The following is a 25,272-nucleotide window of genomic DNA, read 5'->3' as shown; positions in this document are numbered from 1 at the left end:
CTAGTCAGCATTGGCTGGTCTCTGTCTCTCTGTATTACCAACATCACATAGTGGTTGTGAGCAGAGGTGGGCACGAACCATGAAAAAGATGAACCCTGCGGTTCATGATTCATGCATTTTCATGAACCATGAACTGATGCAAATTTGCAAACCGGTTCGTGGTTCACGGGGTTTAAATGCCCCTTTCTGTGCCGCTTCACAGTGGCACAGAAAGGGGCATTTAAACCCACAGATCAGCTGCTTGTTGGGGAGATCCCTGACAAACAGTTGATCATTTAAACAGCAGGGCTTGGCTGCTGGGCCAGGAGTTCCTGGCCAGCCAGCCAATTCCCACCCACAGTTTAAATGGCCATTTCCCTGCTCCGAGTGGCCGCTGCCAGCCAAGCCCCACTCACAGTTTAAATGGTCATTTCGCCGCCGCTCAGAAGTGGTGGGGAAATGGCCATTTAAAAAGTGGGTGGGGCTTGGCTGGCCAGCCAGGAGTGGTGGGGGAAATGGCCATTTTAAAAGCGGGTGGGGCTTGCCCCACCTGCAGTTTAAATGGCCATTCCCCCGCCGCTTGGAGCGTCGATATGGCCATTTAAACTGCAGGTGGAGCTTGGCTGGCCGGCTGGGAACTCCTGACTGCCCAGCCAAGCCCCACTGTTTAATTGATCCACTGCTTGTCCAGGATCTCTCCGACAAGCAGCTGATCCATGGGTTTAAATGCCCCTTTTGACAAGCAGCTGATCCGTGGGTTTAAATACCCCTTTCCGTGGCATGGAAAGGGGCATTGCTTTTTTAAAACAAACCAAACAAACCAGCAGACCAGTTCGGAAGTTGTGAAAACAAGCTTCCACGAACTACTGGTTTGCGAACCACTAACCAGGCCAATTCGTTGTTCTTTTTGGTTCATGTTCCATTTTGTGCCCATCTCTAATTGTGAGTATAAAAATGGACAAGGGGAGCATGATGTATGCTACCTTAAACTCTTTGGAGGAAGGGCAGTACAAAAGTGTATGAGCTAGATCATCAGATGGCAATCCTTCAAGCATTCTTGCAGCATGGGAATAATTAGAACTGTTTTCTTTTATTTCCAAACAATTTTGAAGATCATTCAGGAATAAAGGAAGAAACTGAAATACCAGCTGATAAAGAAAATGCAGTAGAGGAGCTGAAAAGTGAACCAGCCACAGAAGCCAAACCATACAGTGAGTGAGGATCCAAACAAATTTGGAAAAGTCTAGGTTTCACAATATACGGCACTGGGAATAGTTACTGGATATTGGGATCTGACAGAATACAGTAAATGACACTTCCTAGCAGACCTTTCACTGCCAATATAATATTTATAGTAGAGCAAGCAATTGGCTAATCTAGATTTTTTTAATATACTCAAGATCTTTGCAATGCTTCCATTATGCTTTGACTAGTGTAATTCAAAGGGCTGCCTGCTTCTGTAAAAACCTGCCCAATTACTTTGTTGGTCATCTGAAGCCTTTCTCTTAAAGAGGGTGGCCGTCCAAGACATGCTTTTTCTGTGATGCTGTCCCAGTTGTGGAACATCTTCTCATAAATACTTGGCTGGCACCAAGTGTCCAAAATTTCCCAAGTTTTCTGTTCATTATTATTTTAAAAGTGTTTTTAGTAAGAAATTATTTTGTATAGGTGTATTTTAACTGTTTATATCACCAATATATTCAGTTCTCATGGCTCCATCCCTGGCTACTTAAATACAGATTGGAGCCATGAACAGAGGAGATAGACTTTTCTACAAATCTAGGAAAAGGCACAGTTTGCAGAAAAATCTGAAATCTAGAAATTAAAAATTAAAATTGGGGGCTTAAATTCTAAAATGATAGAAGCCACACCTGTGGCTTGAGGAAACATTGCAGTTATCTATATATTACCAGGGCATGCACCACAGTGGCTAAATGTTCCCTGCCAAGGAAAAGCTGCAGCTAGCTGACTAGCTGAAGCTGATGGAAGGTGTCCTGGCCACTGCTGCCCCTTATTTGTCTAACTGGAGGCTCAAATCTAGCAGCACCCCCAAGCTAGAGAACTGCTGCTTTAGGGGGATTGCAACCCCATCCAGAACAGATGCATCCCAATTGATGTGTCAAATCTTCCTCACACTAGTAGCATCTCCATTTAAGTTTCAGCTTGTTAGCCCTCATCTATTCCAAAACTGCCTCCACACACCTGTTCAGTTTCCACATCCTCACTGAGAACTGTTGGAAGTGCAAAATATTGCCAAGTTTCATCCAGTTACAGGTGACAGCTCAGCCCAAATCTCCAGACTCTCTCTCCCATGGCTTCATGTAGGTACAAGCATGGGGGATGAGATAGAAGCTTATTGGACCCCATAGGTGAAAGACACCAGCACCACACTCTAAAACCTACCTTTGAAAGACCAAAACCAGTATACAATAGGGCCTTCCATTCCCAACCCTGAAAAATGAGTCAGAAAAATACCACAATCGAGGTCTAGGAGGATTAACAGCTAGTGTGGTGTAGTGGTTACAGTGTCAGACCAAGATCTGAGAGACTTGCGTTTGAATCCCCAGTCTGCCATGGAAGCTTGCTGGGTGACTTGAGTCAGTCATACATGTTCAGCCTAATCTACGTCACAGGGTTGTTGTGAGGATAAAATGAACAAGAAAACAATATAGGTAAATAACACAGTTTCACTCCCCTTGTTCATCACCCAGTACAGGTCATCCACTAAAGCTGTTTCAGTCCTATAACCAGGCCTTAAACCAGACTGGAATGCATCAAAACAATCTACTTCATTCAGAAATCCCTGAAGATGCCCAACCATCAATCATCCAGTCACCTAAGTGAAAAACAGTATATTTGAGACTGGGCAGAAATGATTCAGTTTTCCTGGGTCCAGGGTAACGGTCTTTAGGATTGGACGCACCACTACTTGCTTGAATACAGGGACAAGTGCCCTGTCTCTCAAGGAGGCATTTACTGTCTCCTGAACCCTGTCTGCCACTCCCACAGAAGATTTAAACAGCTAAGAGGGGCAAGGGTTGTACAAGCAGGTGGTAGGTCTTAAACTTCCAAGAATCCTGTCCACATCTTTAGACCGAACAAGCTGAAAGGTATCTCACAAATTGGACAAGTCAGCACCCTGGGACCATCAGATACTGTCACTGCTATTGCTAATAAGCATTGACTAATTTAAATAATTTATAGTCTGTCTTTCTTGCAGCAACTAAAGTTGTATTACAAAGTGTAAATCAATACAGTCAACAGGATGAGACATCAAATAAGCAATGTAATAGGATTGCAGAAATCTGAAAAAGGCAGTAGGAGGGACATGGTCCTTTTCAGGGCTGTGTTGGCCTTTGAGGGGAGAACTAATTGGGGTCAGGCCTGGTAGCATTCTCAGGTGTCTTACAGACTCACCCAAGCCTGGCTGTTTGCTATTGTTCAACATCAGGCCCTCTACCATGAAAGCAAGTGTGGTATAGTGGTTAGAGTTTAAAACTAGGTTCTGGGAGACCCAAGTTGGAATCTACACTGCTGTAGAAACTTACTGGGTGACCCTGAGCCTAACAGAGGATTGGTGTGAGGATCAAAATGGAAGAGAGAATGAGAGACTGCTAATGGGAGGGAAGGCGAGGGAAAGCTGGAAGTTCATCTTCGTTCTTCTGTGCCTCCACACATGGGACTGCGCAGGCGCAGGCCAGCTGCCGGAGAATTTTCTAGAGCTTCCATGGCTCCGAAGGGGCCGTTTGTCGCGCGCCTCAGCGACCGTTTTCCCGCCCAAACGGTCACGTGATCCTCCAGCGACCAACGGCCCCTTCCCTCAGTTCTCTTCTTGCCGCCGCTTGGAGAGAACGTGAGCTTCGTTGCTCTGTGCTTTTTTGTGCTTCGTGCTTTATTCTGACTGATTGCTTGGCTTTTGACTTCGGACTTCGTGACCTCGACTATTCTTCGGATCTCGTTTTGGACATTGTTGTGGACTCGGTAATTTGACTCGGACTGTTTTTGACCTTCCTTTCGCGTGCCCCTGAAGATGGCCTCAAAGGCTCTCTTCAAGCATTGCCTCCAATGCCACACGAAAATGGCCAAAACCGATGGCCATGAACTGTGCCTGTTCTGTTTGGGAGAGACCCATAATGTGACGGCCTGTAAAATTTGCCAGGGCTTCACCAGCAAGGCCCGGCAGGAGCGCAAGGCCCGATTGAATTCCTCCCTGTGGCAGAAGGTCATGTCCGGAGGCGCTCCGTTGCCCTCCTCCAAGGCCGGCCCAAGCCCCTCTGCCGAACGGCATTTCAGAGCTGGCTCAGTGGCCTCCGCGAGGTCGGGGTCGAAACCGCGTCCCCCGAGTACCTCGGCGTCGAGAGCGGCCTCTCCAGCGCAGGGACCGGTGCGGCCGCCCCGTAGCGCGTCATCTACCAGGTCGGATCCGAGACCAGCTTCGGAACCGAGGATCCTGGTACCGAGTCCCCGGTCGGAACCGACGGTCGGATCGGTTCCGATGAAGCCTAAGAGGTCGAAGCCGAGGTCCCCTTCGAAGGCGAGGAGCGCGTCGGTTCCGAGGTCTTCTTCGGAACCACCGAAGAAGAAGAAAAAGACCAAGCACCATCGGTCGCCGCGTCCCGCTCCTCAGGAGGAGGTCATCGTGCTTCCTCACACGCCTTCCCCTCACCTGGGCTCCCCGGAGCCAGAGGACATCTCCGTGCAGGTGCCGGATCCGATGGCCTTCGAGACGGTGCCCGCGGAATTCTCGTCGGGGCCGGAGCCGAGCCCGCACCGTCGGAGCCGACCATCGCTTGCCCTTCGGTCGCCGAGGCTGGAACCGAGCCCATCTCCTCGTCGGAGCCGTCCGTCGCCTGTCCGTCCGTCTCCACCTCTGGTCGGTCGTGAGCGGCATGGTTCCGGGGACAGTGTCCGATCAGTCCGGTCCACTGCGTCCCGGCATCGGCAGGCTTCCTACCTCCCCTCGCCATACCGTTGCCAATGGGAGGGGGCACCTGCGGGCTTCTCCATGTCGGAACCGAGGCCTTCGACGTCGAGGTCGGCGTGGGCTCCCCCTCCGCTCCAGGTTCCGGAATCCCAGCTCGGTTCCGATGAGGAGGATGTCGAGAGCTTTGGCGGCTACCAGTCGGAGTCCTGGTCCGAACCATCGCCAGCTGAGGAGCTAGTGCCATCTGCGGACTCGCCATTCGAGGACCTCCGCATCTACGCCGATCAGATGGCAAGGATGGCCAAGGCTCTCGAGATGGACATCTCTTCGGCACTTCCCCAGACCAAGGACAAGCTCCTCAAACGTATCTATGGAGATAATCCGGCGTACGTAGGCTTCCCCATGCTCGAGGGTATTGAGGAGATTGTGGAGAAGGTGTGGCAGGTGCCCTGTGATCAACCTCCAACGTCCAAGCGCATCGAGCAGCTTTACAAGATCAAGCAGGGCACCTGGCCGGCGTTGGTGAAACACCCTCCACCTTCCTCCTTGGTCACAGAGGAGTTCAACCCCCGACGATCGGGTCACTCCTCGGTGCCTGCCGATAAAGAGGGCAAGAAGCTTGATGCCATGGGCAGGCGCCAGTACATCGTCGCTTCGCTGGGTCTGAGGATTGCCAACTACCAGACCATCATGGCAGGGTACCAGCTGTACCTCTGGGAGAAGTTGGCATCCTATACCCGGGACCTCCCTCCTGAGCAGAAGGCTGTGGTGTCCCTGCTACAAACGGAGGCTGTGAGGCTGTCTAAGCAGCAGATGAACGCTGGGAGCCACGCTGCTGACACTGCTGCTAGAGGGATGGCGTCGGCGGTGGTCCTCAGGCGCCACTCCTGGTTGCGGTCTACGGCCCTGTCCCAGGAGGTGCGTTCCAGGGTGGAGAGCATGCCCTTTGAAGGGGACTCGCTGTTCTCCAAATCGACCGACGAGACCCTGAAAAAGAAAAAAGAGGACAGGCAGACGGCGCGGTCCTTGGGTCTGGCTCCAGCGGACAAGCCCTCCTCCAGGTCACGGTACGCTCCCCGGTCCGGCCCTTACCACTACCAGGGCAGATACCAACAGCAGCGGCCGGGCTATCATCAGTATCCTGCCTACCAGCAGCGGCCCTACCCTCCCGCACAACAGCAGAGGAGGCGTCGGCCCTTCAAGCCTCGTCAGGCACAGCAACCGGCCCTGCAGAAAGACCAGCAGGGCGCCGGGAGGCAGTACTGACAGGTCGCGCCAGCCGTACCCCCGAACTTTTCGGACAGACTTAGTCCACTCCTCTCTGAGTGGGAGTCAATAACATCTGACTCATGGGTCTTAACTATTGTTGAACTGGGGTACGGGCTGGAGTTTGTTGAGCTGCCTAGATGCAGTTCACCCCTGACAGCTGTCAATAACACTATGGCCGAGCTGGATGCGGAGATCGTGTCGCTCTTGGCCAAGGGTGCTGTGGAAGAATTGCCCTATGACGACTCTGTAAAGGGTTTCTTCTCTAGGTTCTTCCTGGTCCCTAAGAAGGATGGGGGCTTACGTCCCATCTTAGATCTGAGGGGCCTTAATGCCTTCCTCAAGGTGACCAAATTCAAAATGGTAACGTTGGCGGCTGTGATCGCCTTGCTGAAACAGGGGGATTGGTTTGCGGTTCTTGACTTAAAAGACGCATACTTTCACGTGGGCATACGGAAGGAGCACAGGAAATACCTGAGCTTTGTTTACCGGCAAAGGGTTTTCCGGTATAAGGTGCTCCCCTTTGGCCTGTCCACTGCCCCACGAGTGTTCACTAAATGTGTGGCCCCTGTGGTTTCCTTCCTACGGGAAGAAGGTTGTACTATCTTTCCGTACCTCGATGACTGGCTCATCGTGGCTGACTCAGAGTCTAGGCTGGTGCAGGACATTGGCTTGGTACTTAGCACGTGCCAACGCCTGGGGCTCCTGGTGAACTTGGAGAAATCCAAACTGGTGCCCAACTGCAAGGTGTCCTACATTGGTGCACTTTTGGACTCTGTGGAGGGTAAGGCCCTGCTCCCCTTGGAGAGGGCTCGGTCCCTAAGGGGTCTAGTGTCCATGTTTAAAAGGAACCGGTTCCAGTCTGTGCGCGCTATCCAGTGCTTACTAGGGCATATGGCAGCAGCCACCTCTGTGGTGACTTTCGCTAGGCTGCGTATGCGCCCTCTCCAGAACTGGTTTGTGCGGAGGTACGATGCTCTACTGCACCCTCCGTCCCTCAAATTCTCTATCCCGAGGGTCATCCTCTCCTCCTTGGACTGGTGGCTGTCTGATGACAACTTGTTTAGAGGGACCCCTTTTGGGTATCAACACCATGACATCACGGTTACCACTGATGCCTCTCTGATGGGATGGGGTGCTTACTGTGGTGATGTGGCTGTGCAAGATGTCTGGTCTGACAGGGAAAAGACCCTCCATATCAATGTGCTTGAACTAAGGGCCATTCGTTTCGCACTTGTGTCTCTTACAGCACTGCTGAGAAATCGTCAGGTGTTGGTGCAGACGGACAACACGACTGCCATGTACTACGTGAATCAGCAGGGGGGCACAGTGTCCATGGCCCTGTGCCGGGAAGCCACACTCACTTGGCAGTGGGCTATCAAGAACGGCGTGTCGCTCCGTGCTATACACGTGGCTGGGTCAGACAATGCCCGGGCAGATGCCCTCAGCAGGGTCCCTTTACTGGAACACGAGTGGGAACTGAACGTAGAGTGCGTTGGGCCGATCTTCCAGATGTGGGGTCATCCAGTGATAGATGTGTTCGCCACTGCGGCGACCACCAAGGCCCACACGTTCTGTTCCAGGGCAGGGAGCGACCCCCTCTCTATTGGGGATGCCTTCCAGTTTACGTGGACGCAGGGCTTGCACTACATGTTTCCTCCGTTCCCCTTGATTCCCAGGGTCCTGTGCAAGATAGAGGAGGACGGGACGGACTGCATCCTAGTGGCCCCCTTCTGGCCACGGCAGGTTTGGTTCCCGAAGCTCCTGCGGATGTCCAAACGGACGTATGTGAGTCTGCCTCCTCGGCAAGACCTTCTCCTAAACGGGAGCCTAGTCCACCACGATCCCAAGCAGCTGCACCTAACGGCTTGGCGGATCGTTCCTCCCCGATAGGCTTTACTGACGAGGTACAAAGGGTCCTCCTGAATGCTCGTCGGCCATCCACTAGGCGCGCTTATGCGGCCAAGTGGCGCAGGTTTGAGCTCTGGGCACTTGCCAGAGGGGTGGTGCCTGACAGCAGTCCCTTGGGGGTTGTATTCGAGTATTTGTGCCACTTGCGTGGTATGGGCTTGAAGGTTTCCTCCCTCAAGGTCCACCTGGCAGCGATATCAGCTGCTCACACCCGAATTGAGGGTGCTACGGTGTTTTCTCACCCACAATCCCGCCAGTTCCTTAAGGGCATGTACAATCTTTACCCACCTGTGTCTGCGCCAGTGCCTCGGTGGTCACTGTCCTTGGTGCTCTCACGTCTCATGTTGCCTCCATTTGAACCTATGGCTACATGCCCCTTGGATATGCTATCCTACAAGGTAGCATTCTTGGTGGCCGTCACGTCGGCCAGAAGGGTCAGTGAACTGTCTGCACTGCGGTCTGACCCTCCCTTTCTTGTGTTTCATCCCAACAAGGTGGTCCTGCGTCCCTGCCTTGAGTTCCTGCCCAAGGTGGTGTCCGCCTTCCACCTCTCGCAGGATATCTCACTGCCTGCATTCTTTCCTCAACCCTCCTCTAAGGGGGAAAAGGCCCTCCATACCCTAGACTTGAAGAGGGCCCTAGCCTATTACCTGGATAGGACGAAGGGATTCCGCTCCAGTCCTCACCTGTTTGTATGTTTTGGGGCCAAGGACAAGGGTAACAGGGCTTCCTCACAGACCCTGTCTAGGTGGATTGTGACGGCCATTAGCAAGGCCTATTCCCTGGCAGGGGTGGCTTGCCCGCTTCATGTCAGAGCCCACTCCACGCGGTCCCAAGCATCCTCTTCGGCACTCCTCAGGGGGGTGCCCCTGGTTAACATTTGTAAAGCAGCCACATGGTCCTCTGCAGACACCTTTGTCAGGCATTACGCCGTTGATGTCAATGCGGAGCAGGATGTATCTGTGGCCAAGGCTGTCTTACACTCCCTCTTTTCCTGAGGGAGTTTTGGTATGACTTTCTTGACGTACCTGTTGGGTACCCTTGAGTGAAAGTGTGTATATATGTACCTGGGGGTGTGTATATATGTAAATATTGAGTATTTATGTGTCCTTACACAGTATTTTTACATAGATGTATATATGCATATCTATTTATTGTTGTTCTTGTTTGCTTAATAAAATTGTGTTGGACTTCACCCCCGCCTTCCTTATTGTGTGAAGCTTGGTACACTCCCATGTGTGGAGGCACAGAAGAACGAAGATGAAAACAGGGTTAACATACCTGTAACTTATGTTCATCGAGTTCTTCTGTGCTGACACACAACCCTCCCTCCTACCCCGCTGTGAACTCCAATGCACAATACTGTGTTGGCTGTAACGGAAATTGGTGTTTTTAAGGTGTTATGGCTGAAGTGTGTTGGTCAAGCGGCGGCAAGGGAGAACTGAGGGAAGGGGCCGTTGGTCGCTGGAGGATCACGTGACCGTTTGGGCGGGAAAACGGTCGCTGAGGCGCGCGACAAACGGCCCCTTCGGAGCCATGGAAGCTCTAGAAAATTCTCCGGCGGCTGGCCTGCGCCTGCGCAGTCCCATGTGTGTCAGCACAGAAGAACTCGATGAACATAAGTTACAGGTATGTTAACCCTGTTTTCTCCTTAATGTTTAGCAGAAAACTCTTTTGGTTTCTTTTAACACATTGTTTCTGTCCCACCCTCAGAAGCAACAGAAAACACATATTACTCCCATTCTGCAGTCTCTCTATTGGCTACTGACCAGTTATCAGGCTCAGTTCAAAGTTACTGTCTATGAGATACAAAGCCCTTCATGGCTTAGTCCCTCATATCTGCAGGACAGCCTCTCTCCCTATGCTCTGCAGTGGCAGCTTCAATCATTTGAGGAGGGCCTTCTGCAAGTACCACCCTACAGTTGGGCAAAATCAAGCAGCTGCCTGTACATGTACATTCTCTGTCCTGGCCTCCACCTATGCAGTGGTCTGCCTGATGAAGTTAGAGGGGGCTCCCACTCTTCTAGGTTTCCGCAAACTATGCAAAACTGAATTATTCGTAAGAGCTTTCTTACACAGGTAGGAGGGCTGTACTGTAAGGAAATGGTTCAGAAAGATGTTTTAATTAAGGAACAGAGACTATGGACTACACTGCTGTGTATGTTCTGAGTAGCTTTTGCATCTTTTAATATGCCATGTCTTATTGCTTATGATTTGTTCCGGCATTGTTTCAGCTCTGTATTCAGATTTCTGTTCATATTCAAATTTCTGCAATCCCTACCATGCCCTATTGCATTTGTTATTGAATTTCTGAGCAGTTGATTGTGTTGACTCACATTTTGTAATATGTTTTGAGTCTCAGTGAGAAAAGTGTACTATAAATATCTCAATAAACAAAAATTTTGAGTGAGGTAGGAAAACATCTTGGAAATGAAGAATGACATCTTACCAAAATTCCAGCTGCGTCTCTGTGTATCATCTTAAAAAAAAAAACTTTCAATATATTAGGAGTACTGTACTCTTAAAAAGATAAGAAGGCTTTATAAAATAGGTTCTATAAATTGCAGATGTATAGCTTATGGTACTAGAAAAACCAAATCAATGCGAAGTTGGTGGGACTGCTCCTAAATTAAAATGGAGTGAGGGAGAGAGAACTTAACAAATTGGGGCATATGTAAAAATTGAATCAGCAATGTGTTGCGAATATGCTTTTTTCATTGGTGATGATGATTATAAATGAAATGAGTAACAGAATAGTATAGTGAGCTGGTATTCAGCTAATTTAATGATGTCTGCTTAAGAGGCAATGGCTAGGCTGCATTCTCTCCCCTCCCCTCACATGTTCCAATTATGATAAGCTACAGTTTGCCTGACATTTGAATTGGACAAACTATGTGATACCCAGTTCAGACATAAAACTATGATTTGTTGTTAACCAGAAAAGCTGGGACAAACTCAGAGTGCAAGGGGGTAAGGGGTGCTGTACCTTCTGATTCACACCTACATCTATATATCAGCTAGAATGTTAAGAAAAATTTAGCCTTTTCTGGCCCTTTTAGTAAAATACTGAGCTGGGAAATACAGTTTAAGTGAATGTGAAAAATATGAACCACTCTAATCAAATTGGTTATATCTTTTTTTTTTTTAATAGTGGTCCCCTCTTTAATGGAAGACAAAGAGAACACACTACAACTTACGCCCCCTATTGCTACTTCCTGTGTTCCTGGTGCCACCCTCCCACCAAACTTCAGCTCCCGCTTGTCCTCTCATATTGCTGCCTCTGAAAGTGCAGAAGTGCTGGATCATCATTCAACTCTCTCTTTTTCATCTGGTTGTACTTTCCCTTCTTTCCAAAGTGCAGCACCTGACTCCTGGTCTAACTCAGCAAAAAATGCACCCTGCCTGTTGTCAGACAATGCAGGTTTACACCGTTGTCGGTCTGGCAGCTACACTACCACCCCTTTCTCTTCCTTTCAAAGTGCTATGCAGATCTACAGCCAGAGATTGTCTCGGCCATCCTCAGCAAAAGCAGGTGAGCTTGCTGCTTATCTGGCTGTTCAATTGGGCAGAATATTGGAGCATGTTGCTGCAGAGCTGTGTAAACATATAGCTTGGCAGGATATGTGTCCAGTGTCACCTTAGAAACCAACAAGCTTTTCAGAGTTTAAACTTCCAAGAGTCAGAGCTCCCTTCTTCAGACAGAAGTAAGAATGGAGATCCTTGAGCATTTATATCCCAGCCAAACGTGGGTGTGGCAAGCTGCTTCGGGATTCTGGTATTTAGCTCACTTTGGTATGCTCCGTAAAGATTCGGAGCATACTGAAGTGAGAGGGAGCAACCCCCCACCCCCCTGGGGCAAACCTACCCACCCCACTTTCCTGGCCAGCAGGGAGAGGAGAGGCCGATCAGCTGGGTGGTGGGGAAGCGTTTGATTCAGGGTTTCTGAATTATTGTGAATCGAGTCCAATTTGGGTACTTTACTTGAATCCAAAACTCGAATTACACACCCCTAGATGCGAGGGATGTAGCAGAGGAAGAAATCAGAATGTAGAGGTACAATGATTAGAGCAGAAATTAGCATCTGTAGTGAGATAAGAATCCTCTGTTCAGCACCGGGGTGGGGGATCCATTGTTCTAAATTTATAAATAAACTCCATTTCAGATTTATGAACAGAGACTTAAGATTCAAGATTCTTATCTTACAGATGCTAATGTCTGCTCTAATCAAGATGCATTGTACCTTTACATCCTGATGTTCTCTGTTTGGCTAGGATATAAAGGCTCCTGGATCTCCATTCCTACTCATGTCTAAAGAATGGAGCTGACTCTCTGGAAAATCTTGTTGGTCTCTAAGGTGCCACTGAACTCATATCCTGCTGTTCTACTGCAGACTAACACGGCTAACCACCTAAACTATCCATATAGCTTGGGGAATTCTTACCTATTTCCTACCAGAGTCTTTCTCAGAAGAAAATGCCAGTTGCCTTCAGACAGTTATCTCCACTTAATTCCTAAATCGATAATATGCATCTGTGAGAATCCTGGCAGCTTCTAGAAGTATAAAATAGGATCATTTTTCATTTTCAACCTAGCTTCTGTTGGCACATGACACAGCTTGGCAGTGGTCCCTAATAGTTCAGGAAGTGATGATTAAAGGTTACCCATGTGAACTGTTTAGGGCTAAGAGTCGGGCAGCAGAATATAATCTATTGAAATGCAAATGGAAAGTTTAAAAGTTCTCCTTTTGAGTAGACATGGGCACGAATTGAAATACGAACCAAATTTCATGATGAATCAGGCCAATTCATGTTTTGTGAAACGCGTTTCATGGGGCTGTGGTTTTCACGAAATTCACGACTTTTTGAGCCGATTTGTGATGTCAGACAGGCTGGTGCCGATCCATTGATTCCATAGGCAGCATAGGCCCGGAATGTCTGCAGACCTTTTGTTGCCATTGGAAACCCCAATCTTAGCCCGCATAATCTTGATAGGCAGCTCTCCCTGCCAACTGGAGAGCTTCCATTCTGCCCTATACAGCAATGAGCAGGGGGTTTAATCCCCTAGGCAACTGAGGAGATGGGCCTTCTGTAGCCATGGGAACACCAATCTCATCCCTCTGAACCCTGTTAGGCAGATCTGTCTGCCAACCAGAGACCTGTTCTGCTCTATGTGAGCATTTCTTATATAAGGCACAGCTCTCTGCCTTGTGCTTTTCAGTTCCAGTAGACAGAGGGAGAGGGAGGACCTGTTGGTGGGATTTGGAGTGAGAGAGTGGAATTGGGAGCTTTTGGCTGGATTTGCTGCTGCTTTAAAAGAGGCTGAAAAGCCTCTTATTTTCAGGTCTTGGCCCTGCTGGGAAGGTCGTTGGGTGAGGGTGCCCTTCTGTCCTCCACCCCACTGAACCCCAGTCTCAGGGCATTGCCTGGCTCTGGGGCCTAGCTTGACTGAGGCCTACCTTTTTTTTCTTTAATTTTCTTTGCTTATATTCTTATTTAGAGTATTTGTTCTTGCTGGCTTGTTGGGTAAGGGTGGGTGGAGGAGGGACTGCTGGAGTCTCCCTGAGAGTTTGGCATCTCTGGGTATGAAGGGGGCCATTGAAGTGCCCTGGGTTCTGACGAATTACAAAACTAACAAATCATTTTGTGAAACGAGACAATTTTGTGAAAGTTCATGATTCGTGGAATGCGATGAAACTCAAAACGCTCATTTTGTTTTTTCCCCATTTTGTGCCCATCTCTACTTTTGAGAGAGCTTTTTAAAAACTGGGTGGTCATCTCTAGTCACATTGCTGAGTAATATAAACACAGCTTTTGATAGCCCCAGAATTTTCTGCACTGGCAATATACATGTAAAGGAAGCTCTGAATTGCTGCACCAGGAGACTGATATCTTCTGGGGAGCAGACTTTTTTTTGCACCTTCAGTGCCTTTCAGTTGTCCAGTCATGACATCAGCACCTGGAAGCTTCTCTGCTGCATAGTTTCTTTTTCCTTTTCAGTTGTTAGTCTCACTGGCTTTTCTGTGTTATCTCTGCCATGTTCTTTCCTCAAAAATAGTAGCAGGATTTTAAAAAACCCACACTGCTGTGCTTTTAGGTGTTATTTCTACTCTGCAGTCTTGTCTCTGTCTTTACCTAGCCCTTTCACCTTTTGGACTAGCAGCACAATGCCTGATCTGTGAGAGGGATGACTCTATAACAGCCAATGGCCCAGTGACCTCTTTCCTATGGAAGGAACACAATGCTTGCCTAAACAAGATTTGCCTGTAGTAGGCTTGCAGTCCAAAGCTAGACCCCCAATTTAAACAATACCAATTAAGTCATATTAAAGTCCAACTCTTGAAATCCAGTCTTGCTGTTCTACTACAGACTAACACAGCTACCATTCTAAAACCAATTAAGTCTGCTTAGATGGCTGATGCTGCATTTCATAAGAATCTCATTGGTAGTCCACAGAACTGAAACAAAGCCTTACCTAGTTTTTCCTCTTCCTCAGTCTCTGACAGTGGATTTTATTATGTGAGCTTTAGTCTCTCGCTATCAGCTTTTTTATTTTTCCTCAAATAATACAGCTTCTAAATCAGACTTCGTTAAATTGTTTTATTTTAAATGTACCTGCAGATATCATTAATGTGGTATCTAATTTTCCAGTTATTAATTTTGATATTTAACAATTGCTGAATAGATAGCTCTTCAAAAATTCCTTCTAGATTTCATTATTTTTGTCTTTATAGCTTTCTTAATCATTTTTCAATATGTATATCTTATGCTGTATTAGTAGGAAGCAGTATTCCTTATGAAACATACTTTGGACAGAAAAACAAAATGGCAGCTTTAAAACTTACTTTGTGCACAGTGAAAGGACAATAATTATAATGGAGGGGGAGGGAGGTACAATTGTCCACTCATAGCTAATTGTACTTCTAGCAGGGGGAAAAAAGCAACTTGCCAAGGGTGGTGTGTGTGTTTATCTTGGAAACACAAGGGGAAGAGTTAGACCATTGTACTCCAATCTAAATCCAGGTCCCTGATGCTGCTTTAAAATAAAGTTAAAGATACTGAGAAATCCAGTCACAGATCTTTTATATCTCCTTTTGTTTTGCCTTAAGTTCTACAAAAGACATAATTACTTAGTTTTTTCATACGTACACATAAGCATTTTGTCCTCTTCAGGAATATTCGGCATATTTTCTCTAAATTGGCACACATTGTTTGCAGAATAAACTTTTTCACCATCTTCAGCAGGTTCAAGCAGCTGCAGCCCAAGCAGACAACGTGGTGGATCTGCCAGGATGACTAAAGATGGAGAAGATGGTTCTTCCCTGAGCAAGCGTTACAATCACACCATTGTTGCAGCAGAGCTGCAGCGACTAGCAGAGAAGCAGGCAGCCAGGCAGTACTCTCCACCCAGTCATATCAGCCTTCTTACTCAACAGGTATGCAATCTGCAGTACACTTTACTTAGAAGCATAATTGGGTTTAGTAGCAGAAGAATTTCACAAGACAGTAAAAACAGGAAATGGTCTGTGAATGATTGAGGGTGATTTGAACAGGGTTTGTTCTCTTTATTGGGTTTTGGACAATACTTAATATAATGGATCTAAGACATTGTAAAATGTTCTTCTGCTTGCAGAAGAGGTTGTTATGCAGGATAAAAAGTTGCAGGAAAATCTTTGTGGAGGAATTACAAAGGAAACGGAAGGAATTGCTATTGAAACCAATTTCTCCCCCGCTGGTAGAGACAAGGATACCAAAAAGAATAGAGCAAATTGTGGTGCCATCCAGAGAGGGAGAGGTTGAAAGAGGGAAGGGGAACTTGTCTGGGAGAGGAGGGCAAAGGGATCCCCTACAGAGGACGGCAGTTCCACAGAATCTGCTCCAATCAGAGACAGCTTACTTGTCAAGGCAGTACAGGCAGGTTGCCGCCAGCATCACTCACCTTCCTGCTTTCGCGGAAAGGACGGGTGTTGCGGCCGGGACCCATCCCCCCCTGCTCAGAGGGGACTGCAGGTGCCCATGGATAGGGGGCACCGAGCGGTACAACCTTATATGCAACAGCTTTTGAGCTGCCCCTCGTGACACAAAGCGGCGGCAGTGAACATCACCTTTGCGGAAAGGACAGGACGGGAGAGGTCGTTGGGAGGGTCCGTGCGGTTCCAGAGATGGGGAGGTTGAAAGAGGGACCAGGAACTTGTCAAGGAAAAGAGGAGGACCAAGGCTCCATGGCTGCATTGTGCAGCAGGACCAGGAAGGAAGACCCCCACATTTGCGAGCCATGAGCCGAGAAACCCACTGATTTTCTCAGTGGCGGCAGCGAACATCACCCACCTTCCTGCCTTTGTGGAAAGGAAGGAACAGAGAGGACAGGAGAGGTTGTTGGGAAGGGTCCATGCGGTTCCAGAGACGGCGAGGTTGAAAGATGGACTGGGAATTTGTCAAGGATAAAAGGAGGACCAAGGCTTCATGGACATATTGCGGAGAAGGACCGGGGAAGGAAGACCCCAACATCCACCGTGTTGGATTATGCAGACTGCTCCAGGAGAGGCTTGTCTGCCCCTCCAGTGTCGAAGTGGAGGCTGTCACCAGCATTACCCACCCTCCCATCTTTGTGGAAAGGACGGGTGTTGCGCCCAGGACCCATTCCCCCCTGCTCAGAGGGGACAGCAGGTGCCCATGGATAGGGGGTGCCGTGCTGCACAACTACATGTGCAACAGCTCCTGATCTGCCCCTCGTGGCCAAAAGCAGCAGCAGCGGACAGCACCCACCTTCCTGCATTCGCGGAAAGGGTAGGTGGGAGGGACCCATTCCCCCCTGCTCAGAGGGATCAGCAGGAGCCCATAGATAGGGGCCCCCGTGCTGTGTAACCCTATCATCAGCAACAGCAGCAGAGCTGTCCATTGTGGCCAAAAGCGGCGGCAGCTGACATCGCCCAGCTTCCTGCCTTTGTGGAAAGGATGGGGTGGGCAGGACAGGAGAGGTTGTTGGGAGGCATCTGAGCGGTTCCAGAGAGGGAGAGGTTGAAAGATGGACCATCAGGAAATATGTCAGGGAGACAGAGAGCAGGACTGAGAGGACCCCTTCATTAGCAAGCTGTGAGCCGAGAAACCCACTGTGTTGTGGGGTAGAGGCGGCAGCTGACATAACCCACTTTCCTGCCTTCGCAGAAAGGATGGGATGGGCAGGATAGGAGAGGTTGGGAGGCATCTGAGCAGTTCCAGAGAGGGAGAGGTTGAAAGAGGGAACGTCTAAGACCTTGTCGGGGAGAGGAGGACAACAAGTTGTTTGTCACGGCCGCATTGCAGAATGGGACTGGGAAGGTCCAAAGGTGGCATCCATGGCGAGGTAGTCCACCATGCCCAAAGGTGGCATCAGGTGACATCACCCACACTCCTGCCTTCGCAGACAGGATGGGATGGGCAGGACAGGAGAGGTCATTGGGAAGGGTTGTTCCGGTTCCATCCACAAAGGGCGAGGATGAAAGAGGGGCCATCCGAGAAATTGTCAGTGAGAGGACAGGATGGGCAGGACAAGTTGTGGAGAAGGGTTGTGTTGTTGTCATAAAGAGAGGGAGAGGTTGAAAGAGGGAAGGGGAACTTGTCTGGGAGAGGAGGACCATGGGTTGCCAGCTGTGGAAGCAGCCTGGAGAACCGAGGAGCGCTGTAGCCCTCTGCACAGGAGCTTGGCCGAGAACCACAGTAGACTTGGGGAGGCTCAGAGGCCAGATAGGTCCAGGTCCAAGGAGGGATGCCCAAGGAGGTTGAGATTGACCTTCACAAAGGTCAACATGTCCACCAGGTCCGGGTGCAAGGCTTCTTGCTTGGGATGGATTCAGGTGATCCTCCCACTGATCCCGGCTCAGAGGAACTGGTAGCCTCCCCCCGCTGGATGTTTCGCTGGCTGAGGACTGAGATTACAGGATCGGGTGGCGTGTCTTCAGGTGCCTAGTCAGGACCGTCAATGACAGGTGCTTCAGGTCATTGCCGCTGCGCACTAGGCCATCACAGACACGGCACCGCACCACACGGGGGTCATTTGGAAAGGCCCGGAATTGCCTCTATACAGACGACTTGAACCGTGGCCCACTAACTGTTCCTGGGCAGGGAGGACGAAGGGTTACTGGCTGCGGTGCAGAGCTGGCAATGGAAGATTCCTCCCTGGATCCCTCAACCTCCTCCTCCTCAAATAGTTTAAAGAGTTCCTCTTCCCCTGGCTGCAAGAGCTCTTTGGTCTACTCCACAGCCCCCACAGGTGTTATTTGGGGAGCTGGCATCTCTGCTGCTGCAGAGCTCTGCCCAGTACTGCTTCCCTCGGGGAAACCGGGACAATCTTTGCACTTCTCCCCACGAGCACCCTTGCCCCCGGCCAAAGCCTCATTTTGCCAGCAAACAAGAAAGAAAGAAAAGGAGACAACACTGTGAGCCCTCAGTTGAGGTGCCCACTGAGTTTGGCCCCAGAGCCAGGCAGCAGCCCTGAAGCAGAAGGAGGGGGTAGAGCCCTAGCCCAGCACTCCCAGAGACCTGACTAGATCAGGCACTAGTACAAATAATAGTGAGCCCTCAGCCGATGTGCCCACTGAGCTTGGCCCCAGGGCCTGGCAGCAGCCCTGGAACCAGAGGGAGGGGGTAGAGCCCTAGCTCAGCACTCCCAGAGACCTGACCAGATCAGGCACTAGTACTAATAATAGTGAGCCCTCAGCTGAGGTGTCTACTGAGCTTGGCTCCAGGGCCTGGCAGCAGTCCTGGAACCAGAGGGAGGGGCTAGATCCCTAGCCCAGCACTCCCAGAAACCTGACCAGATCAGGCACTAGTAATAATGTGAGCCCTCAGCTGAGGGGCCACTGGCGGCAGTCCTGGAACCAGAGGGAGGGGCTAGATCCCTAGCCCAGCACTCCCAGAAACCTGACCAGATCAGGCACTAATAATAATGTGAGCCCTTAGCTGAGGTACCCACTGAGCTTGGCCCCAGAGCCAGGCAGCAGCCCTGGAACCAGAGGGAGGGGCTAGAGCCCTAGCCCAGCTCTCCCAGAAACCTGACTAGATCAGGCACTAGTAAAAATAATAGTGATCCTTCAGCCGAGGTGCCCACTGAGCTTGGCCCCAGGGCCTGGCAGCAGCCCTGGAACCAGAGGGAGGGGGTAGAGCCCTAGTTCAGCACTCACAGAGATCTGACCAGATCAGGCACTAGTACTAATAATAGTGAGCCCTCAGCTGAGGTGCCCACTGAGCTTGGCCCCAGAGCCTGACAGCAACCCTGGAACCAGCGGGAGGGGGTAGAGCCCTAGCCCAGTACTCCCAGAAATTTGACCAGATCAATCACTAGTACTAATAATAGTGAGCCCTCAGCTGAGGCGCCCACTGAGCTTGGCTCCAGGGCCTGGCAGCAGCCCTGAAACCAGAGGGGATAGATCCCTATCCCATCCACCACACACAGAAAAAAATCTCAGCTCCAATGCACTCTCCCTGTCTCTCTCCCAAAAGGCCAGCAACAGCTCTCTCCCATTCCACTGCTTGCTGAAACTGAAAGCTAGAACCGGGAGCATAGTGCCCTTTTATAACCAGAGGCCTCATAGGGAAAAGCAGGAGGTCTGTGGCTGGGAGTCAGAACTGCCTAACAGGGTTTGCAGGGATAAGATTGGAGTGCCCATGGCTACAGAACACCACCCCTTCACCCTCCCTCCCTCCTGGTCTCTGCTGTCATGTAACCAATTGTAACCAATTTGCTGCTCCACATTTGGAAGGAAGACCTGCCTATCAAACTAAGTTGGGCTCAGATTGGGGTTTCCAGGGCGACAGAAGGAGTGCAGGGAGTTGCCAAGGGAATTGATTGAAGGTGCCTGGCTGTCTGGCTCCACGAACAGTGGTCAAACGCAACAAACAAGGCTTGCGACGACCTCTTGTTCGTTTGCAATGGCGCCTCACGAACGGTTTGTTCACGAACAGATGAACGGGCTGTTCATGGGTTTTTTGCATTCGTCATGCTGTTTGTGCCCATGTCTATTCATGACCTACACATTTAGCATCATGAGAGCAATTAATAATAGTGATATTGTTATTATTAATGTTCATTCACATTGAAGGAATTTATGAATCGGCCACCCTCCATCTCTTTGGAATTTTACAGAAGGGAGAAGACAGTTAAATCAACAGGGTTGTGGCTTCAAAGAGCTGGTTTCTAGTTGCCTTGCCTAAGTGCTTGGAGAAGCGATTACAGCTATCAATCTGCTCTCCTCAGCAGGTGCATCTGTCATCTTAAATCCAAAGTTTATTTGCTGCAACAGACTGTGGTCTCCTTTGTCTCGGCAAAGAATGCTGCTGGAACAAATGAAGAGCTACTATTTTAAGGAGATGGGCGCAGAGCTGCTGAGGAGGAAAAGATGCTGTGCATCGGCAGAAGTGGTGATGGCCTCTATCTTTCTTCTCTCTTCTCTAAGAGCCCAGCAGTTTAAAATCAGCCCTTGAAACTGTGCTGAATTGTCCTGAAGACGGGTGAAAGACAAGTGTGGGATCAAATTCCACATTAGTTACTGCTGCTAGTTATGATTGCTACACTTAATAGTTTCATGTGGGTAGCTGTGTTGGACTGTAATAGAGGAGCAAGATTTGAGCGCAGTAGCATCTTAAAGACCAACCATACTTCCAGGGTATAAGCTATGAGAGTCAAAGTTCCCTTTGTCAGATACAAAGAGACAACGGAAGCTTTGGTATCTGATGATATGCCCTGGAAATCTTCTTGGTCTTCAAAGTGTTACTGAACTCGAAGTTTGCTGTGGTAAATTTAATGTTTCTGTAACTAGCAGGGCCATTGTAAGTAGTTATGCCGTTCTCAGTTCATTAACTTCAATGGACTTAGACGGGAGTAAGCTCAGTATGGCACTGTAAGATACTTCCTTACCACCAGTGGAAAACAACAAAGAGCTTTGCTACTACAGCCCTTATCTGTAGTACTATCAAATTTCTATGATGGCCTGTAGTGATCTCTTCGAAGAGGTAGAAATGAACTATAACACAAACGTTTATGTGACCAAGAATAAATGCTAGTAATATCATTCCCTTAACACTGGAATTCAGTAGTGAATATATAGGTAGTAAGGGGCTCACAAAAATATGCAACTATGTATAAAAATGAACTGCTAACTCTGAAAACTAGACTCAACAAAATAAATGAATCCACCTCAGAAGGGAAGCCTGATATTCCTCTCAAATTTGCCTGGAATTGTTTAAATTGGATAGTACTGAAGGTGACTAAATTGTGTCTGGAAGTCCTGTTCATGTTACATTCCTAAGCTAACAAGTTTTTTCTTCTTCCGCGCATTACTTTTTCACTTATATATTTTCCCCCTTGTTTCAAACAAGGTAGGATTGGGGTGTGTTAGGCTGTTGAAGTGGTTGTGATGGAATAATTAGGTCATTTTGGAAGCTCTATAGTGTTTGTTTCCAGCTTTGTCTTAGCATTAAAATTGTTCTTGTCACATTCTAACATGTGATGTCACAGCTGCTTACTGCCTGTTTTTCCTGTTAGAGTTGTTGGTGATAGGATGAAACTGGTTGAAATACAGGTCCTGTTTTGGCATTCAGCTTAAGAAAATATCATATTGAGTGTCATCCTGCTGCTCCGCCTTTTCCTACTTTTTGGAAGTTAACTTATCACTGCAGATTTATTTGTTTTCCATGGAAACTATGGAGAAAAGTAGCCAAGAAAACATTGTACAGACATTTTATTAACACAGCAGTTTAAGGCAAATTAATTTTGTATGTATTGTGGTTGAGCATTTAGTTCCCCGCATCTCCAGTAGCAGGATCTTGGCAGTAGGCTTGAGACAACCCACTGCCTAAAATCCTGTTTCTAGAAAGCTGCTTCTAGCAGCATTGAACATACTTGGCTAGGTAGCCCCATGGGTATGATTCAATGTGAGGAGCTGTCCATGGCTACAAGCCATATAGTCATTAATCTTTGTCCACATAGTCATCAAGGCTTTGTATTTGTGTTACTGTATCCTGCAGGTAGAGGCAAGAGTGCTTTCCTTCTCTTCAAGGGCATTTCTGTAGCATGGGGAAAGGATCTGAATAAATTTTAGGCATGCTCAGCAAATTGAAAGCAGAACGTAGCTATCAGTGTGCTCAGTGCAGGATGCCTCTCTAGTACACTACTCATCCACACACAGGTTATTATAATACAGGAATTTGCCTTCTTTGTAAAAAACCAATCCTTTCTGTGCAGTACATTGTGAGGTGATACAGGATTTGCATGTGGTCTCTGTAAGTGGTATATGGGAGGGAGCAGGCAGTACTGTTATTACCTCCTGTGCTGAAGCCATTTGGAGGGAACAGAAGAATATGTTGAATTGGCCCAAACTTGATAAGGAGGAAGGAAAACTCAGTAGGAGCCCTAGCCTTCTCTGAACGAACATGTGAGAATTCAGAGGCTGACTATCACTAGGAACCGCTCCAGTTCTTCCATCCAAGGAGTCTGATCACAGGGATAACAGCAGACCACCCAGGCTGGAATAAACTTTCTCTGAGCCAGGCAGTGCTCAAATCTTGCAGCCAGGTTTCCTGCAAATGTGCTGATATATCCCATGGAGGCATTTGTGTTTTTGTTTGGGTAGAAACATGGTGATTAGAAAAACTCAGCAGTTCTGTTGCCCCTCCTTGGAAAACAGTAAATGCAGAGACCCCTCTGCAGGTTTTGTTATGGGAACAGTCTTCTTCTGAATTCCAGTCATTGCAAGTCCCATCACTCAGCTTCTTCATAGTATGTCAGACTCACCTCCTTGTTGACAGTCTTGTCAGAGAAAAGTGCATCTGACTACAGCCTGCTCTTCACCTCTGGATTTTGTTTGACAAGTATGAACTTGTGTGAACAACAGCAATATCTATAAAACTGAAGAGGCAGGTGAATAATAGTATTTATGCTAATGGGGCTTAACGTCCCTGATATGGCAAGCCCTTTGAAGGACCCTGCTATATTCCTCTATTCTTCCTACAGTCCCTTAGATTTTTTTAAAATGGTTTTTCTAATTCCAGTGCAGCAGAGAATCATAATTTGGAGTAAGTTTTGAATCCAGTAGTACCTTAAAGACCAACAAGAGTTTCCAGGATATAAGCTTTTGAGAGTTAAGCTCCCTTTGAAGCTTATACCCTGGAAACGAGTCCTACTAGACTCAAATCGTGTTCATCTGCTGCAAACCAATATGCCTACCCACCTGAAACTATCATTTGGAGTAGATGGTCATATTGTGTTAACGAGCATAATTTCAATCTGTATGAAAAGGATTTTGTTGCTTCCTTTCTTCAATGCAGATTCTCCAAAAGAATCATATGCAAATTCTTCCATTACTGCTGACGTAGCATCTTCAGTAAGATGACCAAGCTTAGCAAAATCTTTAAAACAGTCCTCTTTAACCTTTTTAGACCATACTCTCAGCTTTAACTCCAGCATGCAACATGAGACCATTTCTAACTTGTAATCGCATATCCCAGCCTTTTCCTTTCTCTTTCCCATCAGTCTTGTTCTGTTTCCTTAGAATAAAAATAGTAATGGGTGCAGTCCATTTTACCTCATGATGTGATTCTTTATCAGTCATTACGCACCAGCTGAAGACTAACATGTTAATAAAAGAAAGGTGTCTCTGGAGCAGTAACCGTTCCTGCAGCTCTCCAGCTGCTGAGGCTTTTGTGCTGTTGGAATGGACCTTGTGATTTGCAGGAGGCTGCCAGCTGAACCAGGCTGAACTTCAATGAACTTTTGTTGTGTGAAGGATTATCCCCTGATCATCAAACATTTGGCATGTCCATGCACTATTGAAATAGCTCCCACTGAGAAGTTTTGAAGCAGAGAGTACTGAATTCAGAGCTTGACTCAGTAACAACAAGAGGCAGGTTCAGCCATCCGCTGCAGTACAAACTACACCCCCCCTACTTTGGTTAAATGAATGCATACGCTGGAGACAGTACAAACGAATCTGCAAGTTTGTCAGGTTTCCCAGGAATGTCTCTGGCAGGTCTTTGTCTGGAACATTTACTGGAGACTAGAACACTTTTATGCTTTTTTCATGCATGTGCATATCCTGTAAGCTGGTAAGCTCAGCAAGCAGAGGAGGAATGCTGTGGGCCTTTCACCAGATCAGCTTTGCTACACGCACAGATTTCACGCGTCTCAAACTTATTTATTCTTGCTTTCTGTTATCTTCTGGCTCTTATTTGTGAATGCAAATACATGCATGAAATGAACTTGCCTCAAGGCAGATTTGTGCTATATGGGTGTGGTTGAAAAATAGACCTCTGTCATGAGCAGAATGGCATTCTAAGCCATGACCACCATGACCCAGCATCTTGTGGAAATCAAATATTGCATGTGTGTTAAACCTACCCCCACCCCCACCCTCCATACACACATGACTAGTCATAAGAACACTTTTGGGATAGATGAAGGGCACATCAGCTCATTTAACTCATACAGATGAGGTGATGAGAAAAACTCACTGTGGCAACTTCCACACAAAGTGCCAAGATTACACTTCCTTAAAAAAATAAATCTTTAGCCTTTTTTGTTACATAGTTAAAAAGAGAAGGGGCAGCATGCATCTTTCCCGTTATAACTCCATAATGAAAAGGGCTAGAGCCTTATTCTTTTTTTAAAAAAATGAAAGCTGGGAATTAGAAGATCATAACAATAAATTGTTATAATACTGTAGCAATTTCCAGTTTTTTATAATGTCCAAAAAAAAGCCTTTCTCTGTGTGGGGTGGCAGCGGCTGTGGGGTCTGGAACAAGGAAGAGCTGTGGTAGGAAAGATCTGCAGAATTATATGTCTTCCTATCCAAAAGTACTTTGATTTGATCTTTCAAAAAAGTTCATTCTAAAGCAGGCTTAGGAAAGATTGTACCAAAGTGGTGGAAAACACAGAAGCTGGATGATTGGAGGACAATATTATGTAGATAATCCTGGATATAGTGCTGCTATAAAGAAGTCAAGAAGTGAGAAAAAATAGTGATTGAGTTAGAGTTGTTTTCAATATGGTCCCATTTGTGAATAGACAAGACAGATCTTCCTACAAACCTGAGAAAGCCCCAGGTTTGCCACACACACAAAAGATCTGAAATACAAAAAAAAGCATTAGGGGGTTAATCCCCCCATAGAAGCAGTGCCTGTAAAATAAATGTCCTCCATGGCTGTTGCTGAGCAACCCCAACAATA

At 47.9% G+C, this 25,272-nt stretch overlaps 1 protein-coding gene across 8 annotated transcripts in view; it reads left to right on the top strand.

Moving 5' to 3' along the window:
* TTLL5 (tubulin tyrosine ligase like 5) overlaps positions 1–25,272 on the top strand; it is a 198,074-nt gene that overhangs the window by 83,101 nt on the left and 89,701 nt on the right. For 6 of the 8 annotated variants that reach the window (XM_054970990.1, XM_054970995.1, XM_054970993.1 and 3 more), the window contains exons 27-29: positions 1,092–1,190; positions 11,232–11,612; positions 15,319–15,512. In XM_054970990.1, the coding sequence (XP_054826965.1) occupies positions 1,092–1,190; positions 11,232–11,612; positions 15,319–15,512 (674 nt within the window). The remainder of the gene's footprint in view (positions 1–1,091; positions 1,191–11,231; positions 11,613–15,318; positions 15,513–25,272) is intronic. The other 2 variants (XM_054970992.1, XM_054970997.1) reach the window with 1 other exon arrangement.

The sequence above is a fragment of the Eublepharis macularius genome, chromosome 2 (genome assembly GCF_028583425.1).
Source record: "Eublepharis macularius isolate TG4126 chromosome 2, MPM_Emac_v1.0, whole genome shotgun sequence".
Taxonomy (NCBI): Eukaryota; Metazoa; Chordata; class Lepidosauria; order Squamata; family Eublepharidae; genus Eublepharis; species Eublepharis macularius.
The sequence above is the reverse complement of the archived record's forward strand: the minus strand, read 5'-3'. Positions and strand labels throughout refer to the sequence as shown.